The sequence below is a fragment of the Anabrus simplex genome, chromosome 3, assembly GCF_040414725.1.
Source record: "Anabrus simplex isolate iqAnaSimp1 chromosome 3, ASM4041472v1, whole genome shotgun sequence".
Lineage (NCBI taxonomy): Eukaryota > Metazoa > Arthropoda > Insecta > Orthoptera > Tettigoniidae > Anabrus > Anabrus simplex.
In genome coordinates, this window is record NC_090267.1 from 394,074,770 (window position 1) to 394,101,952 (window position 27,183).

General features: G+C 41.7%; 2 protein-coding genes and 1 non-coding gene across 3 annotated transcripts; 2 read left to right on the forward strand and 1 right to left on the reverse strand.

Annotated features, from left to right (window-relative positions):
• The first annotated feature begins 1,543 nt into the window (after window positions 1–1,543).
• LOC136867363 (innexin inx7-like) lies at window positions 1,544–27,162 on the forward strand. Its single transcript, XM_068227079.1, has 2 exons — window positions 1,544–3,422; window positions 27,011–27,162. Exon 1 carries the CDS (start codon window positions 1,584–1,586, stop codon window positions 2,799–2,801), a length of 1,218 nt encoding a protein of 405 aa, XP_068083180.1. The 5' UTR covers window positions 1,544–1,583; the 3' UTR covers window positions 2,802–3,422; window positions 27,011–27,162.
• On the reverse strand, window positions 11,466–11,547 carry TRNAS-GCU (transfer RNA serine (anticodon GCU)). Its single transcript has one exon. It is a non-coding gene; the product is annotated as a tRNA-Ser (tRNA).
• Window positions 15,866–17,967, forward strand: LOC136867364 (innexin inx7). Its single transcript, XM_067144539.2, has one exon. It carries the CDS (start codon window positions 15,909–15,911, stop codon window positions 17,118–17,120), a length of 1,212 nt encoding a protein of 403 aa, XP_067000640.2. The 5' UTR covers window positions 15,866–15,908; the 3' UTR covers window positions 17,121–17,967.
• Window positions 27,163–27,183: the final 21 nt, after the last annotated feature.

Here is a 27,183-nt window from a genome sequence, read left to right on the forward strand (position 1 = left end):
GTCGTGGCCTTAACTTAGAAAGCATACCGGCATTTACCTGGAGAAGTTGGAAACCACGGCAAACCACTTCGAGGACGGCTGAGGTGAGAATCGAACCCCCTCCACTCAGTTGACTTCCCGAGGCCGGGTGGACCCCGTTCCAGTCCTCGTACCACATTTCGAATTTCGTAACAGAGCCAGGAATCGAACCCGAGCCTCCGGGAGTGGCAACTACCGGTAATCAGACTAACCCCTACACCACAAAGGCGGACTATTATAAGTTTTACTGTGATCTAAATACTGATGCAAATTAACCTACTGTATATGAACTAGTAACTTTGCACCACTAATTATATATCCGTATAAACATTCAATGAATAGTGTGACCAGATGCAAAGCTACAGTATGGAACAGCCAATTGTGTGGCAAGAAGTAAAGGGCATTACACTATGGGTATATGTCCACCTGTGAAATCTTTCATAGATATTCCCGCGTTTTTGTCACTCTGTTTACATGTGTTCATCCTTGTGACTATAAGCTATTCAAAAAGTAGTCAGAAAAATTCATCAAAGTGATAAACTATCCTATGAATGGAAGGATGCTATTGGAGGAAAAGACCCCCCAGTGAGATTGGGTAAACGGGGAACTTTTCGAATTCCTAGATTTGGAAAGAAAATGTAGAATTGAAGCCAGGTAGTGCAACTTCGTACGCAATTAAAATTATTTCTTTTCATTTCATTTCATTTCTTTTCTTTTCTTTTCTTTTCTTTTCTTTTCTTTTCTTTTCTTTTCTTTTCTTTTCTTTTCTTTTCTTCTTTAACATTTTTGTTTCTCAAGTGAAACATTATATTAATATCCATCTACTAGATTATGCAAAAACTAACTTCTGTTAGCTTTCTGTCCAGCAAATCGGTAAATATCTTTTCACATTTTGATGCAAAGTAACCCCTTTAAATGAAAAGTATACACGTTTTACGTCACGTGAGACTTACGAGCTTCCGTGAAAAAAAGTTTGAAGAATATCATTTCTGTTGAACTAATGTAATAAAATTATGATAAAATTAGACACGTTTTCTCACTTCTTGAGGTGGTGCAGGTGTTTTCAGGTACACCTCCAATGAGGTAAGCTGGGTGTACATTTTTAACCAGCCCTCCTCTCATTTTTAAATCTCTGGCCGTTTTGAGAATCCAACTCAGGCCTCCGAGGACGGCAGCTAATAATAAAATGTGATGATCGTTTGGGATCAAAGTCATTAAAACTATCAATAAACCATTGGTATGTTAACACTTATTTTTAGAAAAATCGCCAATGCCCTCCTTGGACCATTTTCACCTACGAACTTTGTAGTACCGAGGTTAGTACATAGTTGCTACGACCCAGTTTTCCAAAATATCATCTTAAATTCCCTGATTGTCCGTAAACATATCAGCAGGGCTCGAATGAAGTGGCACTGAGATATCACGAGGCCATAGTCTTCACTTTGATAACAATCCCTTAAATCACCACAGATACTACATAAAGGCCAGATAAGTATTTTTTCTTATCACAGAGGTTCGGCTAGCACTGGTTAGCTGTGTAGTGGTGTGCGACCTGAACAGGCACCATGTTGAAGACTTTCGAACAATTTGCTAAGAATGTCAGCTTCAAACCTAAACTCCGCACTATTGACAACTTCGCGTTTAAGTTACACTACAAGATAACATTCTGGAGTCTATTAGTGAGCACCATCCTAGTCAGCAGTCAACAGTACATCGGGGAACATATCAGATGCATTTCTGACAAAGGAGTAGCCAATAACGTACTAAATACTTACTGCTTCTTTACTACCACATTCACCGTTGTACGGCACCTTGATCCTCTCCACGTAGACGACATCGCCCACGCAGGAGTTGGACCTCTTGTTGGAGATGAGAAAGTTGTTCATCATGCCTACTACCAGTGGGTTCCATTCGTACTCTTCGGACAAGCCATCATGTTCTACCTGCCTCACTTGTTCTGGCGTCGTCTTGAGGGTGGGCGTATCAACGCGCTGGCTTCTATCCTGGAAAATACGTTTTTGGTGTCAGAAACAAAGGAAGTGAAAGTGAACAATACATTAACTGTTATAACAGAAGAGGATCGTGAGAAGAAAATTTCTCAAGTGTTGAAAGCGTTCCGTGAAAGACTACATTTAAATCGCTCATGGGCTGTCTATCTGGTACTCTGTGAAATATTAAATGGAGTCAATGTGATTGCTCAGTTGTTCATAACAAATGCTTTTTTGGGGGGAGCCTTCATGAAACTTGGCACTGACCTCACTCAAGCTGATCCTGACCACGACATCAACCCTCTGGATGCTGTGTTTCCTAAAGTGACCAAGTGTACTTTCCAGAAGTTTGGTCCTTCCGGAACCATCCAAAAGCACGATGCACTGTGTGTGATGGCTCTGAATGTGGTGAATGAGAAGATCTACACATTTTTATGGTTTTGGTTCATCATTTTGGGGGTTGTGACCGCTCTGGCACTGATTTGGCGTCTGCTAACTTTTCTCTTGCACAAACGGAGTACTTCATTCAATAATGCATTGTTCAGCAGCCTCGTCCCAGTCCCCATCGACAAGTACGATCTCCCAATCATCATGGATGCTTGCTTTTACTCTGATTGGCTCTTCCTTTACTATTTAGGTTCAAACATTGACGGTTTTGTTTTCAAGAAACTGCTAGAGGCTTTAGCGGACGAGGTAGATGAGAGTGGGTGGAAGCAGAAACTAACTTCTTCAACTCTTTCCACTAATACGGATATTGGAGACGTGGAGGAGAAAGCAAACCTAGTTTCATTATAATATAATGACGCAATTTGCTCATTACTCTAAAAATAGAAAAGGAGAGGGGAAAATGGCTAGCCCTATTGCAGCATCACAACAAAACGACAAATTATTAACACTGCTGAAATGACAAGTGTTTGTGTTAACGTAATGAACTAAGATGCTCTCACTTCTTTAGGTAATCACCTGTAGGTGATCTTTCGTATCAGTATCGTCATTTAAATATATTGAGGTAATTTAATTGGCCTTTGTAATTAGATGAAATAACAATTCACAATGAAGATTTTAGTACAGAAATTCCTTGTTGGCTTTCATTAAACATGCATTCGTGGAAACTGAATTTTATGTGTTCACAACATATTTGAGTAACAAGTAGTCCATTGCGTGTGTGCTTATTTCTTGTGGAATTTGTGATCAGTGCTTTTGAGAGAAAAATACCTTGTACTTTACGCTTGTGCGTCTTTGACTGGCATGTTTATGAAATTCACCTATTGAATGCCAGGCCTAAATGTCTAAAAATACGGTGCTGTTGTTTCGAAATCAGAAGGTCATTATTTTGAAAAACTACATGGAACATGCGCAATTGAAACATTTACTTCCCTCAAGGAGTCTATATAAACAGAGACCTATTTAAAACAGGTAAGGAATTAGAAAGTACTAACGATAATTTTTATGAACTTTCCCAATGAGTGTCATTCAAAATAAATGGAATATTATGGTTATCGACACAGCATTTGCAAATATTATCATGTTGGAAGGAAGCTGTAACTTAATTTAAAATGTCATGTAATGTGTCAACACCCAGTTTGTGGAATTTGTTTTATGATAGCTGAAACATTTTCTTGGTCACTCTGATAGCAGTGTATTTATAAGACAGATGCTATCAGTTGTGTATTAAAACTGTAACTTATCTAGTAACCTATCTTATCTTCCAGACTGGCATGCACACTGTGAGTAGCAGATTCTGGTCTCGATATATATCTTCATTGATTGGATACAAGAGCATTAGAATATTACATTCTTGACAGTTAATTTACATTTGACAAAACACTGACTTAGAGCGTGGTTTGTGCCTCTCATTGAAGTCCGGTTAAATCAAGAGTGTGCAGCGATTATGTTGCTATCGATGTAGTTACTTTCTTTTATTTATATTTCTTGACAGATGCATTTTTCATTTTTGCTTCTGTTTCTTGGACACAGGCTATAGCAACATGAAGTTTCCAAAAAGTCCCAAATTCGCGGCACAGAAGTCCATTAGCCAAAACGACCATTGCCCAGCCATATAACCTAAAGATACCGGAGTGCCATGTGGTCAATTTAACGACATCCTCAGTCTCATTGTTTGGCTTTCGCTTCCGGGTCCACTGTCTCTCGCAGACAGCTCCTCAGCTTGTATCATCGGGCTGAGTGAACCCCGTTCTAGCCCGCAGTCCAGAATTAAAATCCCTGGATGGCCGGGAATCGGACCCGGCACGTCCGGGTAAGAAGCATGAACTCTACACGAAATCTACACCACGGGGCTGGAAAATGTAGTAGGCTGACGAGTTCACGCACAGACATAAATATTTTTAATGATTTAGGAATATTAAATATGAAGACTCCACTTCCAAAACTGCTTCTTTCCACTTTTTATAAAAAAATGAAGTAATGGCGGTTTTAATCTCTCAACAAACTCTTCTAACAAATCTGTTACCCATTTAATGGTTAAACTTGTTCTTTCACTGCGTAACTTGGCTTCAAAATTGATGTAATTTTTCAAAACTCTCTCCTTCCACAATGTGTTGCTCCAAAACTCTCTTTCCATACATGAATTACTTTCAGAACTTCTTCAATCCGTAAGCAAGATTACTATTATTTGTTTTTTGGGTTCCAAAACTCTCTCCATTCTTCTTCTAATTTTTCCTTTAAGGTCAGTTTAAGTTCATGATTTTCAACAATTACTAACACTGCATAAGCTATATTGCTATCACCTCCTGGCAGAGGACGAAAGAAACTGAATGATCCGTCAAAATGTAGGAAAAACGAAAGAGAAATATAATAGGTAAGGGTACCTATAATTTTTAATTAAAAAGGCGTGAGTCCTAATGCTTTAAACATTTTCGAGTAAATTGAATAGTTAGTATAAATAATACAAAATAATATCTGTATTAATTACGTTTAATGTATTTCTGTTCAATAATAATCATAATAAAGTCCGCCTCTGCGGTGTAGTTAGCGTGATTAGCTGCCATCCCCGGAGGTACGGGTTCGATTCCCGGTTCTGCCACGAAATTTGAAAAGTGGTACGAGGGCTGGAACGGGGTCCACTCAGCCTCGGGAGATCAACTACGTAGAAGTGGGTTCGATTCCCACCTCAGTCATCCTGGAAGTGGTTTTCCGTGGTTTCCCACTTCTCCTCCAGGCAAATGCCGGGATGGTACCAATCTTAAGGTTACGGCCGCTTCCTTCCCTCTTCCTTGTCTATCCATTCCAGTCTTCCCATCACCGAGCTCGATAGCTGCAGTCACTTAAGTGCGGTCAGTATCCAGTATTCGGGAGATAGTAGGTTCGAACCCCACTGTCAGCAGCCCTGAAAATGGTTTTCCGTGGTTTCCCATTTTCACACCAGGCAAATTCTGGGGCTGTACCTTAATTAAGGCCACGGCCGCTTCCTTTCCACTCCTAGCCCTTTCCTGTCCCATCGTCGTCGTAAGACCTATCTGTGTCGGTGCGACGTAAAACAACTAGCAAAAAAAAAATAATATATATTACTTTAATCCAAATGATAAAGTCAAAACTCTCTCATTCCAGAGTTAATTCCAAAACTTTCTGCCATCCAAACAAAAGTCTTTAATAACTTCGCAAATATCGAGCCTTGATTTTCATAATAATGATTATAATCAAAGTTTGTTCAACACGGTGACGCCGTCTCTCAGGCACTGAGATTTGTATCGGAGAAAGAGATGTGCGGAGGTGAGAGGGTTGGCGGCTGCGGCCTATACTAGGAACTGTACCAGCATTCGCCTTAGCGCAAGAGAATGGAAAACCACGGAAAATCATTCTCGGGACACCTGTTCGTCTCCCGAATACACAGACGTAGAGCCACGGTAGAGCAATGGTCACCCCTCCTCTGCTCGGTTAGCTTGTCAGAGTACAGAGCTCTCGGACCACGGACCACCCATGGCGATTTATGGGCCGATACGACTACTGCTACTACTAAATGTGTTCGTTCCTCTCCTGAAGGGGGAGGAGGGCCTCCTAGATGGTGAAGCCATTTCTCAGGCCGGGGGATTTGTTACGGTGAAGAGGATGTGGGGAGAAGATGAGAGGGTTTGACCTATTGTAGGAACTGTCCCGGCATTCGCCTTAGAGCAGGAGAATGGAAAACCACGGAAAACCATTCCCACAACAGCCAACGGTGGGGACCAACCCTCTCCGTCTCTCGAATACAGAGGCGTATAGCCACGGTAGAGCCGTGACCACCCATCCTCTGCTCGGTTGGCCGGTCAGAGTGTCGGACAACGGACCAACCGTGGCCCCTTGTGGGCCGAGCCCTACTCTTTTCTTAAAGCACGTTTTCATTCCTCTCATGAAGGGGGAGGCGGGCCACCTAGACGGTAATGCCTTCTCTCTGGCCAGGAGATACAGACGGGTTAAAGCTGAAGTAAGGGATTGAGGAGTTGGATAAGGGATGTGTGGAAATGATGGAAGTGGTTTGGCCTATTGGTTAATCGTATTTGTTCTTTTCTTTTTTTTCTTTTATTCTGTATTTTTCTTCTTGTATTGTTATTCAAAGTACACAGTTTGGGATATTTACAATTTAAGTTTCATCAAGATGTTGTACATAATACGTATTTGGTTTTAAGTGTCTATTTACATTATTTATATGCAAGGTTTTCCATAACAATTGTTTTTGTGTATCATATTGCCCATTTTATTTTTTGGTGAGAGATTTGAGGAAAATAGGTTTTTGAGCGTTCCGTCACAGATCACAGTTAGGCATCACCTTAGGGTGAGGGGAGGGACCGGTAAAGATGTAGAGGAGTTTGAATAAAGTGTGGGGAAAGGGGACGCAGACCACGTAGCAGTTGATTAAGGAAGAGGTGGTCTCGGTTGAGGGCTCGAAGGAAGGCACGTTGGAAGTGGGTTTGGACATAGGAGTCGAGTTTAGGGAAGGGAAAGATCATACAAGTTGGAGGTAAGGGAATGGGAGCCGGAGGGCATGCCATACGGTACGGCGTTCAATGGAGAGCAGAGAGTGGTAGATGTTGGGGTTGGAGTGGGCTATGGCTGCCCAGGTGGTGAGACCATGGAAGTCGGACAGAGGTGTTGTAGGTGAGGAGGAGAATGGAAGAGTTAAGACCTCACCGAGTGCCGGCTAGGCGACGAACAATTCGGGAACGGGTGGCAGTCTTGATTTTCTGGTTAAGGAAATGGGGACGACAATTTAGGTGTTGGTCGAAGAGGATGCACAGGTTAGGTCGGGCGCGGATCGGGGTGTTTCGGATCTGGAGTTTGAGCTGGTCTGGGTTGTGAGTGGTATTGTTTTTTCGTCGTTTACGACGGAAGAGTACAGGTTGGGTCTTGGTGGGGTTGAACTTGAGGTGCCAGTTGTCACACCAGGAGAGAAATGAATTGAGGCAGGGTTCGACGCTACGGTTGATGGACTGAACGGCATCATCAGCGAATTGATCGATGGAGAAACCGGGAAGGTTGGCGGACTGGTTCGGACGTAGCATGGTCTCATTAAAGAGGAGGACATGTGGCGGGTGTTGGGTGGTGAGGGCTTGCAGGTGGAGCAGTTTGGATTTGAAAGATTGAATATTGAGGAAGATTATGGAGATGGCTTCTGGGATCTTCCTTTGGGTGTGAAACCCATTTTTAAACTAAAGTTTCGAGGCGGGTGAATTGAAAATGGGTGTTGAGACCGGAGTGGGAAATATGGAAATGGGCGTTTAGAGTCTGGTTGGCGGCGGCCTGGGGCTGGTTTAGGACTGCATGGCGGTTGCAAGGCTGGTTGTAGAGAAGTGAGATGGTTAAAAAACGTATGATATATTCTAGGGTTGAGGGGAAGGGGAGACGGAGTCTGAGGTTTGAGTTGAGGTATCGACGGTCCTGACTGGGGCGACAAGCTCAGGACGCTTTTTCGGAGGTTGGAGGCGGGTTTTACATTTGAATGAGTAGGTGGGGTAGGTTTCCCCGCAGGTATTGCACTTAGTGGGAGCTGGACGTTGGGGCACCGGGAAGTGGGGTAAGACTGAGAGCAATGATTGCACACCAGATGCTCTGCAATGCAGTGAGCAGATGATTGCTGGTTGTAGGTTAGGCACCCTTCACAGTGGATAGGTTGGGGGGGGGGGTTAGGGGGGGGCAAGGGCTCTGTATGGTTCCACCCGGTGGTGATGCCTGAAGATGGAGACCCCACTAGCCAGGGTGCGATCCACGTCCTGGGAAGTGGGGAGTAGAATCCTTACCATGTGGGTGCGCCCAGAAGAGTTCCTGATACGGAAGGCCTTCCTGACAGGACTACTACTACTACTACTACTACTAAATGTTTTCATTCCTGCCCTGAAGGGGGAGGCGGGCCTCCTAGAGAGTGACGCCGTCTCTCAGGCCAGGAGATTTGTATCGGAGAAGGAGATGTGCGGGGAAAGTGAGAAGGTTGGCGGCCGTGGCCTACACTAGGATATGTCCACCCATTCTCCTTAGTGCAGGAAAACCACAGAAAACAATTCTTAGGGCAGCTGACTCTGGGGACCAGCCCCTATCTAACTCCCGAATAATACAGAGGTGTAGAGCCATGGTAGAGCCGTGGGCACCTCTGCTCGATTGGCCGGTCGGAGTGCAAAGCTGTCGGACCCCTGACCAACCGTGGCAACTTGTGGGCCGAAATCTACTTTGCATCTGATGACCCTCCTCATCTTGACCATGGTGGATTCCGAACTAATTAGACGTGAGTTTATGTTTCTGAAAGCTCAGTTTCATCGAAACAAACAATGCGATCTGCATGATGCTGTACCGAGTATCTATTACAGATTGTGTCTGGCGTGTCAGCGCAGCTTCCTCTCAGTAGCAATGAGGAAGACCGGTAGTCTCTCCAACTGGTCTCATTATACAGCAAGTACAAAAAGTGGTAGTGCTGTTATCTTGAGAGAGAAATTAGTAGGTTTGATACTACAAAGTGAACATATTTTTTTCTCGTAAGAAAGTGTTATGCTGTGTTCAGAAGCATTTTATATCATATCATAGTATGTCAGTGCTATTCGTGCTCATGTGTATATCAACTGGATGTGAAAATCCACAGCCTGTTTCCAGACATTCGACAGTGTCAGGAATGGAATGAATGAAGCTCTCATCTAGCGGTGAGGATAGGAATTGTGCCGGCTGCCGAAACCTGTCGCACTTCTCTGGGACAATGATTGACGACTGACAGATGAAATGATCTGGAATTGGAGAGTGTTGCTGGAATGAAAGGTGACAGGGAAAACCGGAGTACCCAGAGTAAAACCTTTCCCACCTCCGCTTTATCCAGCACGAATCTCACACGGAGTGACTGGGATTTGAATCACGGAACGCAGCGGTGAGAGGTCGCCGCACTGCCGGCTGAGCAACGGAGGTCACCATTCGAAAAGTAGAACGGTTAAGTCGAGGTAGAGCCTCAATAGTTGTTTACATTACAAGAGCAAAAAGTGATGTTTAACATATGACTTGAGATGTTTAATTTAATATATGAATCAATATGAGGTGAGACGAAATTATATGGCATGTTTTACGGCCGGATACCCTTCCTGTCGCCAGTCTAAGTTGAGGAGTTAATAAAGACGAAATGAGTCGTAGTAAATTAAATTGGGTAAGGAATTGGATACGGCCTCGGAAATGTCCCGGAATATTCCTGGAAGTGAATATGCGAAAACGGGAAACAACAGAATACCATTCTCAGTGCAGCTGACGGCGGAGTTCGAACTCACTCTTCTCCCAAATACAGAGCTTGGCTCCACAGATGTAGTGCATTAACACGCGCGGCCACTTCACACGGTCAACAACATTATTATTATTATTATTATTATTATTATTATTATTATTATTATTATTATTATTATTATTATTATTTCTGGAATGACGGATAACCATACCAGTATATAATTACATCGTCGTCCTCCTGACACTTAGTCGACGTTCTGTCTCTTTCGTAAGCAAGCAAAATACTGCACAGTGCGATGAAATGTTGTGTGATTGCGTACCACTTAGATTAATATTTTGTAAATACTGTGTGAGTCCGCCTTTGTGGTGTAGTGGTTAGTGGGATTAACTGCCACCCCCAGATGCACGGGTTCGATTCCCGGCTCTGCCACGAAATTTAAAAAGTGGTACGAGAGCTGGAACGGGGTCCACTCAGCCTCGGGAGGTCAACTGAGTAGAGGGGAGTTCGATTCCCTCCTCAGCCATCCTGGAAGTGGTTTCCCGTGGTTTCCCACTTCTCCTCCAGGCAAATGCCGGGAGGGTACCTAACTTAAGGCCACGGCCGCTTCCTTTCCTCTTCCTTGTCTATCCCTTCCAAACTCCCCATCCCCCCACAAGGCCCCTGTTCAGCATAGCAGCTGAGGCCGCCTGGGCGAGGTTCTGGTCATCCTCCCCAGTTGTATACCACGACCCAGAGTCTGAAGCTCCAGGACACTGCCCTTGAGGCGGAAGAGGTTGGATCCCTCGCTGAATCCGAGGGAAAAACCGACCCTGGAGGGTAAACAGATTACGAACGAACGAACGAAATACGGTGTGAATTTCTGAGTGACTGAGTTGTAATATTTTAAGTCATTTTCCATTTATTTCGCACGATTTCTTATACGATTGCTTGTAATTATTACGTTACACTATTAGTAATCCATTGTCAACTCTGCCTTCTGAGGCCAACGTGGCTGCTATGGACCTGGCTCAGTCTGGCGGTATTTGAAAGGATTCAAATACGCCAGTCTCATGTCGGTAGATTTGCGAGACCAAATTCTGACACTTTGGCTTCTTTCAAAACCATAACAGTTTTTTTTTTTTTTTTTAATGTTACTTGTTCAAGGCGTCGACCCATGTGGTTCTTTTGCCCCTACTGGCACCTTATTGTGTGAACCTACCTGTAATTGGAATTGCGGTAGTGTGGAATGTTGTGTGTGAGGAAAGGAAGATTAAGGACGTCACGAACACCCAGTCACCAGGTCAGGGATATTAATCATATGATGACAAAAATACCTGACCCAGCCGGGAATCGAACTCGCGACCGCCGAAGGCTTTGCCCTCTACACCGCGGGGCCAGACATAACAGTGGTTAATGGGATGTAAAACCAATAGCATTTTTAGTATTATTATTACCGGGCGAGTTAGCCGTGCAGTTAGGGGCGCACAGCTGTGAGCTTGCATCTGGGAGATAGTTGGTTCGAATCCCACTGTTGGCAGCCCTGAAGGTGGTTTTCCGTGGTTTCCCATTTTCACACCAGGCAAAGACTGGGCTGTACCGTAATCAAAGCCACGGCCGCTTCCTTCCAATTCCTATCCCATCGTCGCCATAAGACCTACCTGTGTCGGTGCGACGTAAAGCCACTAGCAAAAAAAGGTATTATTTACTATACCAAGCGAGGTAGCCGTGCGGTTAGGAACCGCACAACTGTGAGGTTGCATCGGATGCATGACTCCCACAAGCATCAGTAAAACGTAAAATTTCGACGAGGATGGGATTCGAACCCACGCGTGCAGAGCACATTGGATTAGCAGTCCAACGCCTTAACCACTCGGCCACCTCGTCTTCCTTACTGCTAGAAGTGAAGACTGACATTTATCGACGCTTACAAATCTTAGCGTTACCTTCGAAGTCTAGTCTAGTCTAGACTTCTTCTTATTATTATTGTGCCGTCTCCTCACAAACGGTTGGCGACCAAACATTGTTTTCTTTTTCTTCCTATTCTGTGTTCTCCTTATTAGAGGTGCGTATTGGTGATGTCGAACCACAGTTGGACGTTTTGTGCCCAGGGCCCTGTTTCATAAAACATATTTCACTAATATTATTAGTAAAAACCAATAATATTAACTAATAATATTAGTATTGTGTTTCATAAAATTATTAGTTAATAATATTAGTTATTAGTTTATGAGTCTAAATTATTAGTAGATGTTCCTAATAATATTAGTAAATTGTTTCATAGACAACATGTATGTATGTTTAGTCCTCAGCCCGAAGGCTGATTGGATCCTCAACAGCTCCGCCATCAGCTGTCATAGATGGCCTGGGCATCACTGAAGAGGCGTACTAGGGAAATGAGGAGTGAGGTAGTTTCCCGTTGCTTTCCTCACCGAGCCAGAAGTTGCTATTACATATCAGTCTGCCAAGCCCACTGAAATAATAACTAATAAAATTTACTCATATTATTGGGATTATTTCTATTAGTGTATTTTGACTCATATTTCATATTATTAGTGAAACCAAAGTGTGTGGTATATTGATATATTGGCATAAAATTGTGAAGATCAGTGAAATGGTTGACTCTGATTCAAATAGTGATGAGGAGAGAGTTTATATTCGCCGTCCAAGAACTTTTAGGCCAAGAACAGCCTATACGGGTATGGAACAATCATATGAATACAATGAGAGATTTAGGTTAGATTACAGAACATTTGAATATGTGCTTGATAGGATTGCTAATATCTTAGAATCTCCCACTGCAAGGAATGAAGCCCAATAGCCACAGCAAAATCCCGCAGTTCCATCCACGCTTGCCTTTTCGAGTCCTTTGTCACGGTTAGTGAAAAGGCTCCGAACAACTGCCCCTTCAACTCCAGCACTTTTCTAAGGAAACTTTTTTCCTGACATTATTGTCGTTTCTTTTACCCATTGTAGCCTATATAAACTGACAAGAATCTGAAACTGCACTGAATAGCCGGTTCGGTTGTAGTCAAACACAAAAAGCACAGAGTATGAGTGGGTCAAGCGCTAGCCTACTGCAAGGAACGAAAACAAACTACTGTAAGAACATGTAACAAATCGATTCTAACCTCAAACTGTATCAGCTGACTAATGAACTAATATTATTAGTGAAGCCATTTTATTAGTCATGCATACATCTTTATGAAACAGAATTTTGACAACTAATAATTTGTTTTATGAGTTCTAATATTATTAGCTAATATTATTAGTTAGTTTTATGAAACAGGCCCCAGGATATTCTTTTCCGCCCATGTCTGTGTTTCCCTTCTGTCTTGCCTTCAACAACCCACGTTGTAGGCCTATTTGTAATATCGGAAGAAGTGGTCGAATTGGCGGTGGATACAGCATAGAAGTGGCTACGATTGGTTCATGGGCCGATAGCTCGAAGACTGCTTTCCGGCGTTCTTCAGCTCAGTTCTGTGGTAACCGAGCATCATACATATAAGTTTGATCACCATCGACCAAGGAGTTCTTCATTCTTTCTTCCTTTCCTAATCCGTTTACCCTCCAGGGTTGGTTTTTCCCACAGACTCAGCGAGGGATCCCATCTCTACCGCCTCAAGAGCAGTGTCCTGGAGTATGAGACATTTGATCGGGGAAAGGAGGACTTTTCTACCTCGCTCAGGCGGCCTAACCTACTGTGCTGAACAGGGGCCTTGTAGGGATAGGAAGATTGGAAGGGATAGCAAGGAAGTGGCCATGGTCTTAAGTTATGTACCATCCCGGCATTTGCCTGGAGGAGAAGCACGAAACCACGGAAAACCACTTCGAAGATGGCTGAGTTGGGAATCGAACCCCCTGTCTACACAGTTGACCTCGCGTGGCTGAGTGGACCATGTTCCAGCCCTCGTAGCTTTTTCAGATTTCGTGGCAGAGCCGGGAATCGAACCCGTGCCGAACTTGTTCTCGAACTTTCCCCGCACTAAAAGCCATACGCCACTTCATTTCTTTTACTACCACTTCACTGTAGTTCGGTGACAGTCCACAAGTTGTTATTACTATGCACTAGGAATACCAACTACAAAATTTAAAAATACGTGAGATATGAATTTGAAACAAAGGTTATATTGGTACAAAGATTCAAGGAAAATTACGTCATATCCTGTACTTGTCTATCTGATATTTCCTTTTAATACATAATTCAAATTAATACAGAGTATTATTGAAAGATTATCACTTACGGAGATGCAGAATTTTGCTCCCCTTTCAAATTATACTTTGAGGACCTTGTCCTGCTCTTAGAATGATGGGGCGGTTTTTGGTCTATTTGACAAAATCACTGCATGACACGTAAGACTACCGAAATTTCAGCTCTGACTACTTCCAGTTCCAAACTGTTCAGCGCATATCTCCAGGAAATGAATGCGTTAATCAAGAAGTCTCCCGCTAGTGGAATGTTATATTGTTATATTGTTTTATCAACTGTTCGGGAGTTGCTCTACTCAGGAATCAACCGGATAACCCGAGCACTAGAGCACTTAAGCTTAACGTCACAGAGCATTTCGGTGACGGACCCCGACGTAGCATAACAAAATATGTTATTAACTTTACCTCACATCTAAAAACTTCATTATACCCTGAGATTGGACTTCGAGTAACTTGTAACCAGATATCGGGCAATTGCCCTAAAAACCGGAATATCCGGTTCAAAAGCGGACAGTTGGCAACGCTAGTTTAGTGAGTGGGTTAGAAGCTAAGGGGCATAAGTGTCAAAAGAAAAATGGAATAAGTATGTGGCAAATGTAAATAAATAACCTGTTTGGTGGCAAAAGAGTTCAAAGTGCCATCTTTGATATGTGCTGCAATCTAGCATGTTGTTTCAGAACTACTTCACCAAAGTGTTACTTTGTCTGGCGGTAGAGGGATTTAAGTACACTTATACCTCTTTGTCGGCTGGAGTAAATCTGAGAACTGGGTGTATGCTGTTTCAAAAGCGTACCACACGTTTCAAATACAGCAGTCATAATCACTACTGAAGATTTCCATTCAACTGAAAGTATGAACGAGGCCGTAAAACATAGCATTGTGGTGATCAGCCAAAATGGATCCGTTTGAAGAAGGATCACCCATTTACACTTTACTACGAGTGCTCGCTCAATGAAGATCTGAGTTTGAAACTTATGACATGACACAACATACGGTTGGGCGCCAAACAGCCTTTGCATTAACTTTAACCCCCTTTGCACAAAGTGCCTCCAGAAATCACCATTGTAAAGTACTATGATTTACGGTCTGTTCTACAATATTTTCCGCCAATTCACCATGAATTCTACAAAACACAGAAGCATGGCCGACTGCAGTGGCGTCTTCTTCGACGACAGTGGAGGACAATGATGATGACGTCATGGAATACTTCTGGGATCCAGATTAATAATCATTCGTACCTAACATTTAAAGTATCATACTTATCATTGATATATTTTATAATGTTATGACAGTAAAAATATTATACTTAACAAAAAAAAATATTTCCCATAACATTAACCAAAACCTGTAATTCTCTGAAGGGAAAACGGGTGCAAGTGACTGAGTTGAGGACACAAATGATTGCAGGCTTGCACGAAAAGAAATCTCGTTCCAAGGCTAATAATTAATATTACTTAAGACTTAATATACAAATTCACAACACTACAAGGAACATATTTATATTAATAAGGTTTTGATTAACGTCCACCAAAATTTACAATACGATCCAGACTTTACGGCTCTTTTTCTCAGAATTACATTCTTGGCACTCATATCCCTTTGCCTCTAAGCCCGTAAAATGTGTTGGGTGAGATACACTGAAAATATTTAGTATTGCCTTATTTTGCAAAACAGACCTACGGTATATTACTGGGATGCGAAAGAAGGTAATGGCTCTAGGATAATCTGTGCAAAGACTTAGAATCATTACACAACAAGGAGTCAATAATAAATAAATGAACATATTTATCAGAGCGGAAAACTCGTTAAAGCCGTACGGAGGTACAACAATAGAGCAGTGTGTTAGTTCATAGTCACGGCAAATCTTTGGCATTAAGCAGGATCTGTTAACTGACGCTTGCCAAACATTCATCAGTTTTCTTTGATAAGACTTACGTTATCCACTACAGATATGGAGTAAAAGTCAGATAAGTTTCTTCTTATCCCAGAGGTTTTAGTAGTGTTGGTTGATTCCATAGTGTACTGTCATAACAAGCATCATGCTGAAAACTTTTGAAGAGTTCGCTAAGAACGTCAGCTTCAAACCTAAGTTCCGTTCTATTGACAACTTCGTGTTTAAGTTACACTACAAGGTAACATTCTGGAGTCTACTAGCGAGTACTATCATAGTCAGCAGTCAACAGTACATTGGGGAACATATCAGATGTATTTCTGATAAAGGAGTACCGACCAATGTACTAGAGACTTACTGCTTCTTTACCACCACATTCACCGTTGTACGCCACCTTGATCCTCTCCACGTAGACGACATCGCCCACGCAGGAGTTGGACCTCTTGTTGGAGATGAGGAAGTTGTTCATCATGCCTACTATCAGTGGGTTCCATTCGTACTCTTCGGACAAGCCATCATGTTCTACCTGCCTCACATGATCTGGCGTCGTCTTGAGGGTGGACGTATCAACGCTTTGGCTTCTATCCTGGAAAATACGTTTTTGGTGTCAGAAACAAAGGAAGTGAAAGTGAACGATAAATTAACTGTTATAACAGAAAAAGATCGTGAAAAGAAAATTTCTCAAGTGTTGAAAGCGTTCCGTGAAAGACTACATTTAAATCGTTCATGGGCTGTCTATCTGGTATTCTGTGAAATATTAAATGGAGTCAATGTGATTGCTCAATTATTCATAACAGATGCCTTTCTGGGCGGAGCCTTCATGAAACTTGGCACTGACCTCACTCAAGCTGATCCGGACCACGACATCAACCCTCTCGATGTTGTGTTTCCTAAAGTGACCAAGTGTACTTTCCAAAAGTTTGGTCCTTCCGGAACCATCCAAAAGCACGATGCGCTGTGTGTGATGGCTCTGAATGTGGTGAATGAGAAGATCTACACGTTTTTATGGTTTTGGTTGATCGTTTTGGGGATTGTGACCGCTCTGGCACTGATTTGGCGTCTGCTAACTTTTCTCTTGCACAAACGGAGTACTTCGTTCAATAATGCATTGTTCAGCAGCCTCGTCCCAGCCCCCATCGACAAGTACGATCTCCCAATCATAATGGATGCTTGCTTTTTCTCTGATTGGCTCTTCCTTTACTATTTGGGTTCAAACATTGACGGATTTGTTTTCAAAAAACTGCTAGAGGCTTTAGCGGACGAAGTAGATGAGAGTGGGTGGAAGCAGAAACTAACTTCTTCAACTCTTTCCAGTATTGAAGATGTGGAAGAGAAAACTAATCTAGTTCCAGACTTATAATATTCAGTTGCATTTTACTCCAAAAACTGTCATTTTATCTGCTACGTATAGATGAAGAGGAATAAAATATTTGTTAGATCAGTAGTGTTTTACACATTACGAATTTTACGAAATTGGCAAATTTTTGTGTTAATAAAATAATCTAATGTTTCCGTGTATGTCCACGTACTCACTTCTGTAACAAATTGTGTTACAGTAAGAATGATATAATGATACCGGGATGTGTTACCGGATCATCGCCTACGGATTCTGTTTCCTTACATCGTCACATTGATCCAAAAATCCCGCGTATTACCGTGTTGGCAAATTTGTGAGTTTATAAACTTACCAATTCATGATTTCTATTTGCAAATACTCAGATGTACGTGGCATATTTGTAATACTATCCTGTTGGTTGTCGGTTGGAGATACATAACAGGAATGCCTTTATATAGTTGTAATGTGTGATGGCCAATTGAATTGCGAAATTTTGGAGTAACTTTGACTGTTTTGTGGATTTATTTTGCTCGGAATGTTTTCACGAAATTGTTTGAGAGTATATGCAACTTGTGTATCTATTCCAGTTTGGTGTAAAGAGTTATATATTGACTTTATTCTAGTGTCGGTACGGATTAGCTAATATTATGAGAGCGCATGAAGTAACTGATGTTTCAGAAGGAATTAACCCATTGTATTGATAAGATGTTAAAGGTAAATATGCTATTGGAACATTCACTATTTCAAGGGGACTTCATCGGAAGTAAAATGTACTCGTATTTTCTTGAAAGAGACATGCTAGGAGAGTGAGAATCTTTATTTTTGATGAGCAATATTTTTAAGTGGTGCTGATTTATAAATAAATTGAATGCAACCAATACCTTTAATGCAATATTGTGAAAGCATCCTAATTACTCATTGTTTTTAAAACATTGAATCAATATTTACTTCATGATATGTTCTTGAAGAAGCAATTCTTTATGTAATTTGAATTTTCAGAACACATTTTGAAAGTCCTTTACACAGTAAGTGGGGATAATTAATGTAGAGTCACACCTTTACTAATATTTCCACAAGATAATACTCGAAAGTACGAGATAACGAAACCCAGCTTCTTATCTTTCGGGAAGAGATATGTGTCATCATAGAGAGTGAACATAAACCCTGAGAGGTACAGGCACAGCTATAACCCTTCTATGGCTGGCCATAGTACCATTACAAAACTTTGTTTTAAAAAATGGAATTTTAATTTATGATGAATTTCGAGCCTTTAAATCTACATTGATAATACAGTAACTAAGAAAGGTGGTGGAGGAGGTGGTGGCAATACGATGAATCAGAACAGCTTGTTCCAGTTCACATAGGTGTGATGTTTACACACACACACACACACACACACACACACACACACACACACACACACACACACTGGGGGGAATCCATATATGATAGTAATAGGCACTCGAACAGAGAATCTGAACTGGATAATTCAGTCCTCTTTTGTAACCCGTGTCTACAATCCAGAGCAGTTGAAGTCAGCTGTTTCGTGTGCCAGAAAAGCAGCAGCCTGGTGGAAGCTCAAGGTAAGTAGTATATCGGAGACCTAACTGTACTTAACAAAACTTATCCATAATTTTTTAAACCAGGAATTTTGATAATGAAGTTGGGAGTCTATTAAAATTTTATTAAAATGTTATTTTATACATTTTTACATATGCAGTAAAAGTATCATACTTATCATTGATATATTTTATAATGTTATGACAGTAAAAATATTATACTTAACAAAAAAATATATTTCCCATAACATTAACCAAAACCTGTAATTCTCTGAAGGGAAAACGGGTGCAAGTGACTGAGTTGAGGACACAAATGATTGCAGGCTTGCACGAAAATACGAAATACCGGCCTCGTATTAACCGACCGATCAGGTGAATAACGTCACGTCCGTTTCCCACAGTCGCTAGCACCCGCACTAAATCCAACTCCACCCCATACGTGGTGGGGATGCAACTTGTTTCATATTGCTTATCATTTACAAAAGCGGATGCCTTTTTTAATCAGTTTATAAGCCTAATTCGTTTCAAAATATTTAAAACTAGCAAATGTACCCGTGCTTCGCTACGGTATTCTGCATTTTATACGAATATTGGAGTAAATACTGTACATACAGTAAATAAGATTGTTTCAAAATAGCACGTCTCTTAGCGTTATCCGAGAAACAGCATGGAGAGGTCCCCATACGTTGTTTCCAATGTAAAGTGCTTGTTACGGATTTGTGATGATAACGACAGGCTCACTTGCCTTCTGTCATTTACAATCGAGTTGGGAAGTTTACATTATAATTGCAGGCCCCATTGCCTACTGCGCGGCCACAATCGATTTGGGGAGTTTCCGTTACAATGGCAGCCCCATTTCCTACTTCTAGACATATTACAAATTGAGGAGTTTTTATTATAATGGCAGGAAACTTCCCTACAACCAGTCAAAATTGAGTTGCGCAGTTATCATTATAATGACAGGCCCCTTTTCCAACTGCCAGCCAGCTTACTGCCAGTCACACCAAGTTGGTGAGTTTCCATCAAAATAGCAGGCCAGTATGCCTAATGCCAGACACATTTTAGATGGGTACATCTGTTTATAACTGCGGGAACGCTTGCCTACAGCCAAACACAATCGGGTAAGGGGAGTTTTGAACAAAACTACATGCTCCCTTGCCTTCTGCAAGTCAAATCGAGAAGTGAATTATTCATTACAATGGTAGGCCTGCCTTATTAATGCCAGTTCCACAGGAATTGGAGAAGGACCCCATTCCTACTGCCAGTCAAAGTCGGTGTGGGGAGTACTGATTACAATAACTACAAAATCGACATCATTGAATATATAGAGTTCGACATACGAAAGTATGTGCTTGTTTACAATATTGCAGACCTTCATTTACAGATTGACTGCTACTAAACGGTACATCATATCGAGAAAGGACTGTACCATAAGACGATGGATTTAGCGGCCTAAATTGCTGGTCTTATGATATCTCATCTATTCATGGGTCAGATTGAGTTAGAAACGTGGAATAGGGTAAAATTTGTGTTAGATTATCTCACATTGCATTGCTTTTCGGAAAATTAAGTGACAGCTACATACATAGCATTTGGCTCTTATATGGCTACTGGGTGGACCAATTTTCGTGTAGAGTTTGATGATTCTATCTTTCCTATAAGTGATGGAAGGTATGAATTATGTATGTGAAAAGTCCAAATTTACTTAACATCGAGAAATAGAGAAAAATCAAACGTAAAAGGGATAGAAATACGACAAAATGTCGTAAGACCAAGGTTGTAGATCACTCCAAATTGAACGGGGATTGTGCCATCCGTTACGTGATAATACTTCCCGAAGGTCTGCACCATCATTAAAATTGCCTCCATATTTCGATATTCTTCGGGATAAAAAGGGAAAAATTTAAAGATCTTGGAAGTTTTCCGTCCTTTACAGGCTAAAACGTATAATTTTGCCAAATTTCAATATCCTTCTTCGACTGGCAGATTATGCCGCAATCTGGGTTTTCTGTGAGGAGTGTAAAAATTAGGACTTTCAAGAAACTAAACCAAAAAATATGCAGATGGACATTATTACCCCTTAAACGTGTAGCTGTACGGAAATTTCGCCAAAACAGTCAATGTACAGGCACACAGTCGTTACGATTTTATTTACATAGATGATAAGGAGCCTGCTCCACGTACAACACCTTTTGGGCTATATCCGCTGGACTTAACCTGAAAAACGGACCGTTTACGGTATCTCCCTTATTAATCCTCCTGTCGAAAAAATGCACATGAAAAAAGTTTTAGAGATGGAATTCCATCACGTTTGGTCGATTTCCAGTCAGGTTGGTCTTGTAATGTATATATTGTGTAAGAGTAAAATCACCATTTCGGTTCCCTATAAACCGTCAGTCCATTCCGGGAACATGAAATGTTATTGACGATTAACACCTACCGTTGGACAGGTGGATGTTAATGTAAAGTTTGACTCAAATATTTTCAGTAGTTTTCAAGTTGTAAAAAATACGCTTTACACGCATCCGCTCTTGAGTTAAGTCCGGTGGGACTTGTACCGGAAAACGGTCCGTTAATGATATCTCCCTTATTAATCCTTGTATTGAAATGATGCACATGAGGAAAAAGGCTTAGAAATTAATTTCCATTAAGGCAGGTAAATTTACATTAAGTTTGGTTGTGTATATTTTGTGGGAATGCAAAATCATGCTTTCGGTTTCGTATAATCCCCCAGTCAATTCCGGGATTTAGAAACAATATTTTCCCTAAAACCTACCAAAGGACAGGTGCATTCTAAATATCAAGTTTGTTGGGAATATATCCCGTAGTTTCCAAGTTATAGACAAACAGACAAACAAACAAACAAACAAACAAACAGACAGACACCAAAACTGAATATATGCAGATGGTCATTATTACACCTGAAACGGATAACTGTACGGAAATTTCGCCAAAATTGTCAATGTACAGACACACTCTAGAAGTGCAGACCGTTATTCCGATAGTTACTGCTTTGAAACTGTACGACGTATCTACAAACGGACTTCACCATCAGACGCCCCTTTCAGTGTTTTACATGGTTGGTCCTATGACATTTTCTCGTATCTCCTATATTTATGGGTTAGATTGAGTTAGAGTCATTGAATGGGGTGAAATTTTGTACAGTTTTCACATACTACTTTATATTTTTGATACTCATGTGACAGCTAGAATCATAAAATTTGGCTGTAACATGGCCAATGGTCATGTCAATGTGCGTGCCGAATGTCATGATTCTTCCTTTCCTATAAGTGTGCCAAATGATAACATATACGTGTAAAAGTACAAAATCAACTTGAAATCGAGAAACACAGCTGTATTTAACGTATTAGGGATAGAAATACGACGAAAAGTCATAGGCCAAAAGTTGTAGATCTCTCCAAAATGAAACGCCATTTGCTTTCTGACTTGTGATACGACTTACTGATTAGCCACCAATTACCCCGAAACGAAGATCTGCACCGTCGTTAAAATTGCAACCATATTTCGGAATTTTCCTGGGTCAAAAGTTTTACATTTGCATAGCTTAGAATATTTCCTCAAAGAAAAGAGTGTCCAGCATTCGGGATTAGCACTCGCATACATACGTGGTAATTAAGGAAGAAAATAATACAGTTTAGTAAGTTGAAATTAATAGAAAATGGATTATAACTGAGGATATCCGGATGACGACAAATATGTAAATACTAGGGTTGGGCACTATGTCCCTGTTTCGGCACAAGGTGCCGGTGCACAGTTACGTTCCGCTGTTCCAGAACACCGAGTGTCAGTTGTTCCGAAACATTCTCAAGCGAGCCGGAGACACTGACTCGCTGTCCCATCAGAAGCGCCGCTATGCACTGCCCTTCGCCTACTAGCTGAGCTGTGCAGCGGGCGCACGGGACGCAGGACTGCAACTGCGCAGTGTAGAGAGAACTTCGAGAGGCAACATTACATGCTCCGCGCCAGTGGGAACTGGGAGTGTGCCTGTGCGGAACGTGCTGTGTGGTGTGTGCCTGTGTGTAGTTACGGCCATGGTCCAGCATAAAGCTGCAGGGAACGTGAACGAACAGTCGGAACACTGAAATTCGCGCCCAATAATCACGTTAAAGGCTGCTTTTAGGTTAAGATTTTTCCGGCCAATATAAAATACACATAACACGGTTACAATGGCAGTCCAGGTGTTTAAAAGTAACCAATTCAAGAATATTTTCACCAGTTGAATGTATTGGCCTGTATTGTGAGTAATTAGTGAGTAATTAATATCTCGAAAATTTCCCTCAACACTTTCTCGGGCATTGACGTTAAACATTAATTTGGACTTTAAGGAAACTTTTAAGCCCAAGAAAAAAATGGGTCGTCGCTTTGGAATTAAAAATATAAATGGATGAATACATTGTTGTACTTTCCTGCTGTTAGGCCGGGCGCACATTGAGAAGCAGTTGGCCGCCGAGCAGGGAAGAGCAGAGCAGAACACCGCGAAGCTTACGAAATTGCGAAGTGGACGTGAGCGCACATTAACACGCAAGGTCTCGTCGGTTTTCAGAAATAACATGTTTTCTTTAGACTCTGTGATACTGGGGCATCCAGTATAAAGAGGCTCTTTTTTCTTTTTCTTCAAGCATTCGCGATTTTTCTCATTTTGTTAGTCATCTTCACAATTTCCTTTGTGCTGATGGCAACGCGGTTATTCAGCTTAAGACAATCGCAATAAAAACAACCACCTTCGCCAGTTTACAAGACTGAACAATATTTCTATGTTACCGATGTTCGGCGTTCATATGGACTAAGCAAAGAATTTAATTCATGATTATTTTTTATATTTTTCACGTCGCACCGACACAGATAGGTCTTATGGCAACGATGGAATAGGAAAGGGCTAGGAATGGGAAGGAAGCGACCGAGGCCTTAATTAAGGTACAGGCCCCCCAGCATTAGCCTGGTGTGAAAATGGGAAACCACGGAAAACTATCTTCACGGTTGTCGACAGTGGGGTTCGAACCCCCTATCTCCCGAATGCAAGCTCATAGCAAGGCGATCCTAACCGCACGACCAACTTGCATGGTAAATTCATTAATAGGATCACAGTGGGGGAGAGGGAAAAATATGTATTTACAAATGTACTGCTAGATTTTCATCTAGTTGTCACAAGACACAAGATACTAAAATCAATCAACATTGACAATCTGTTGTGAACGCGTTTGCATTTATATTTGACAAGACATGATAAATGATTTTCCGTATTTATCTCTTCACATAAATGTGATGATGGATGACGGCGACGGAGTCGGCGATGATGCTCTCCATAATCAGCATTAGATCTTTGTCTTAAATTCTATATGTTGCGAGAACTTGAGTCATGGATTGTTTCATAGATATATGAGGATTACATTCTTTTGTTTGCTGTTTGTTTAACGTCGCACTAACATATCGAAGGTTTTCGGCGACGGAAGAAGGGTGGAAGATTGGGAAGGTAGCGGGCGTGGCCTTAATTAAGGTACAGCCCCAGCATTCGCCTAGTGTGAAAATAGGAAACCACGGAAAACCATCTTCGGGGCTGCCGACAGTGGGGTTCGAACCCACTATCTTCCGAATGCAAGCTCACAGATGCGCGACCCTAACCGCATGGCCACTTGCTCGGTGGATTACATTTTAGGCCTTTCTCTAAACTACCTTGTTACGCAGCGTGAATAAAATGATTTATAGCCTGGACTGTAGTGCCTTATTCCCCGAATTTACATACCGATTTTAATTAAATTCTGTTCAGCCATTTTCTCACGAACATACATACATACATACTGCATTGGAGTCCACATGATTCACATAGTACCTACAAAACATGGTGAGACTGAATGGCTGTGGTAATTTTCTCCTCCATTTCTTAACTGCGTGACACGTGCGCAGGAAACTGTGTTTCGAAGACATCCCGTGGTAGGCGGAAGTACGTGCAGAACCGGCCTGCTCTGCTCTGTCCTGCCCTGTCTGTCAACTTGCGATGGTGCAATGATTTGTGTGGATTACAAAAATCTGCTCTGCGTTGCACTGCTTTAGCTGCTTCGCCTGCGTCCCAATGTGCGCCCCGTCTTATGCTCTCTGCACTTCGAATTTCTTCCCTCTCAACTTCCATTTACTTTCTTCAATATCTCGAAAATTTCCCTCAACACTTTCTCGGGGATTGATGTTAGAAATTAATTTGGACTTTAAGGAAACTTTTAAGCCCAAGAAAAACACGGGTCATCGCTTTGGAATTAAAGATATAACTGGATGAAAAAATGTTGACACTCCAACACAGGGCGGCACACAGCCGGTATCGACAGGCAGACAGCCAAGGCCAACTAATCTATCTAGTGCGGCCTTGGCACAGCACGTTCGGTTCAGGCACATTCCAGCTGAAGCGGAGCATTTCCTGTTGCCTCTCGAAGTTCTCTCTAGGACGCAGTTACAGTCCTGTGTCCTGTGTCCCGTGTCTCGGCACTCTGTACCGAAGCACTCCGTCTCAAGTTCCTAATGTTGCGGAACAAGTGAATGTTCCGGTCTGCCCAACCCTACTGTTCGTTGAAAGTGAGAAAGTGTGCGGTATTTCATTTGACCGAGTATTTTATATGATAACATTGCTTTCAATCGCTACATTCCTACGGACGTTTTTGTAATGTCCTATGTTGAATTCAGTTAGGAAAACCACCAAGTCAGTCTTTCTGAGAATCCCGTAACGAAGCACTGGTATATCAGCTAGTAAAGAATAAACATGGGCATACTTACCCATACTACAAAGCCTTTAGAATAAAAAAAGGAAAGGTTACACACAACAGGCCATTAACAAAAGGCAAGGAGGCGAAACACAAACACTCCTTAAAGAACATTCAGGAAAAGACCATAACCTAGGCGACACAGAGGCTAACCTCATACTAAAAAGGGTGGCTAAAGATGCAAGGTTTAATACTTGAGACAAGATTTCCAAAATTTAGAGGTTGAAAACTTCAGTCACCCAACTCAAAAGTTGAAGGGCAGACAATTAGGTGTCACCACACGTGCTTCCTTACATTAAATGGTAGGGAATAGAAATATAGTCCGAAGACTGCGCAGAAGCTCTTACATTTGAACCACCAAAAAGACAAGATTACATGTTGGATGTTAAGAAAATGGCTGAAACCTTCTCCTCGAACTATCCGCAGGCACGATCACATGTTTAGGTAAATTCTGCCATTACCTTTTAGCACTGGATCTTCTCAAGCCGGCTGCGCACTTCCCCCTAGCCCTCTTTGGCATCCGTCAAGTCGCACTCTCAAGAACTGGAGCAATTCAGACCAGACAGCCCTAAAGTGCTCTCCTTAAATAGTTCCGTAGGGGAAGGCTCCAGACTAAATTAAAATGCAATACGCAAATAGGCTGAATTTCCATACACCCCCCCCCCCCCGGGTTTGATTGGCTAGAGAACATGTGATAGCATGTGGTAGGTACATTACAATAGAGGAGGAACCAGCTAAAGTGTTGACAACTTCGGTACATTAAACAAAACAATCCTCAGAAAAAGGTTTACCAATAACAAAAACAAAATTTCCTCAGCTATTAGTTTGTTTTTAGTCCACCAGATATCGTTAGAAACTAGATGGCAGAGCCATCTCACCAGCGAAAAATTCGTATTCACTGACACAGATGGCCATAGAAAAGGTGCACAGTTTAAGTAGCCCGGGAAGGTGTAGCCTTGATTTATTTATTTATTTATTTATTTATTTATTTATTTATTTATTTATTTATTTATTTATTTATTTATTTATTTATTTATCCGTTTACCCTCCATGGTTGTTTTTTTCTTCGGATTCTTTGCGGGATCCCAACTCTACCGTCTCAAGGGGAGTGTCCTGGAGTGTGAGATATTGGGTCGGGGATACAACTTGATAGGAGGACCAGTACTTCGCCCAGGCGGCGGGAGGCCTTCGAGGAGGAGGGGAAGATTGGAAGGGATAGACAAGGAAGAGGGAAGGAAGTGACCGAGGCCTTAAGTTAGGTACTATCCCGGCATTTGCCTGGAGGTGAAGTGGGATATCATGGAAGACCACTTCTAAGATGGCTGAAGAAGGAATCGATCTCCCTCTACTCAGTTGACTTCTTGAGGCTGAGTGGACCCCGTTCCAGCCCTCGTACCACTTTTCGAATTTCATGGCAGAGCCGGTAATTGAACCCGAGCCCCGGTGATGGCAGCTAATCACACTAACCACGTCACAATAGAGGCTAACTATTATTATTACTTTTACTACTACTATTATTATTATTATTATTATTATTATTATTATTATTATTATTATTACATCTTTTAAATATTATCTCTTTTTCTTACAGCTAGGGCAGTCAGTTCATCTTGAAGAAGGATCCATTCGTTATATATGATGAATTCACAAGAATCGGCAACAACTCTCCTTCATCTTTCTTCAGCCGGTTTTGCGAGTACATTTTGTATTTGTACGACTAAGGACCAGATGAAAATACCACAATAATTAAGGTGCTACACTATA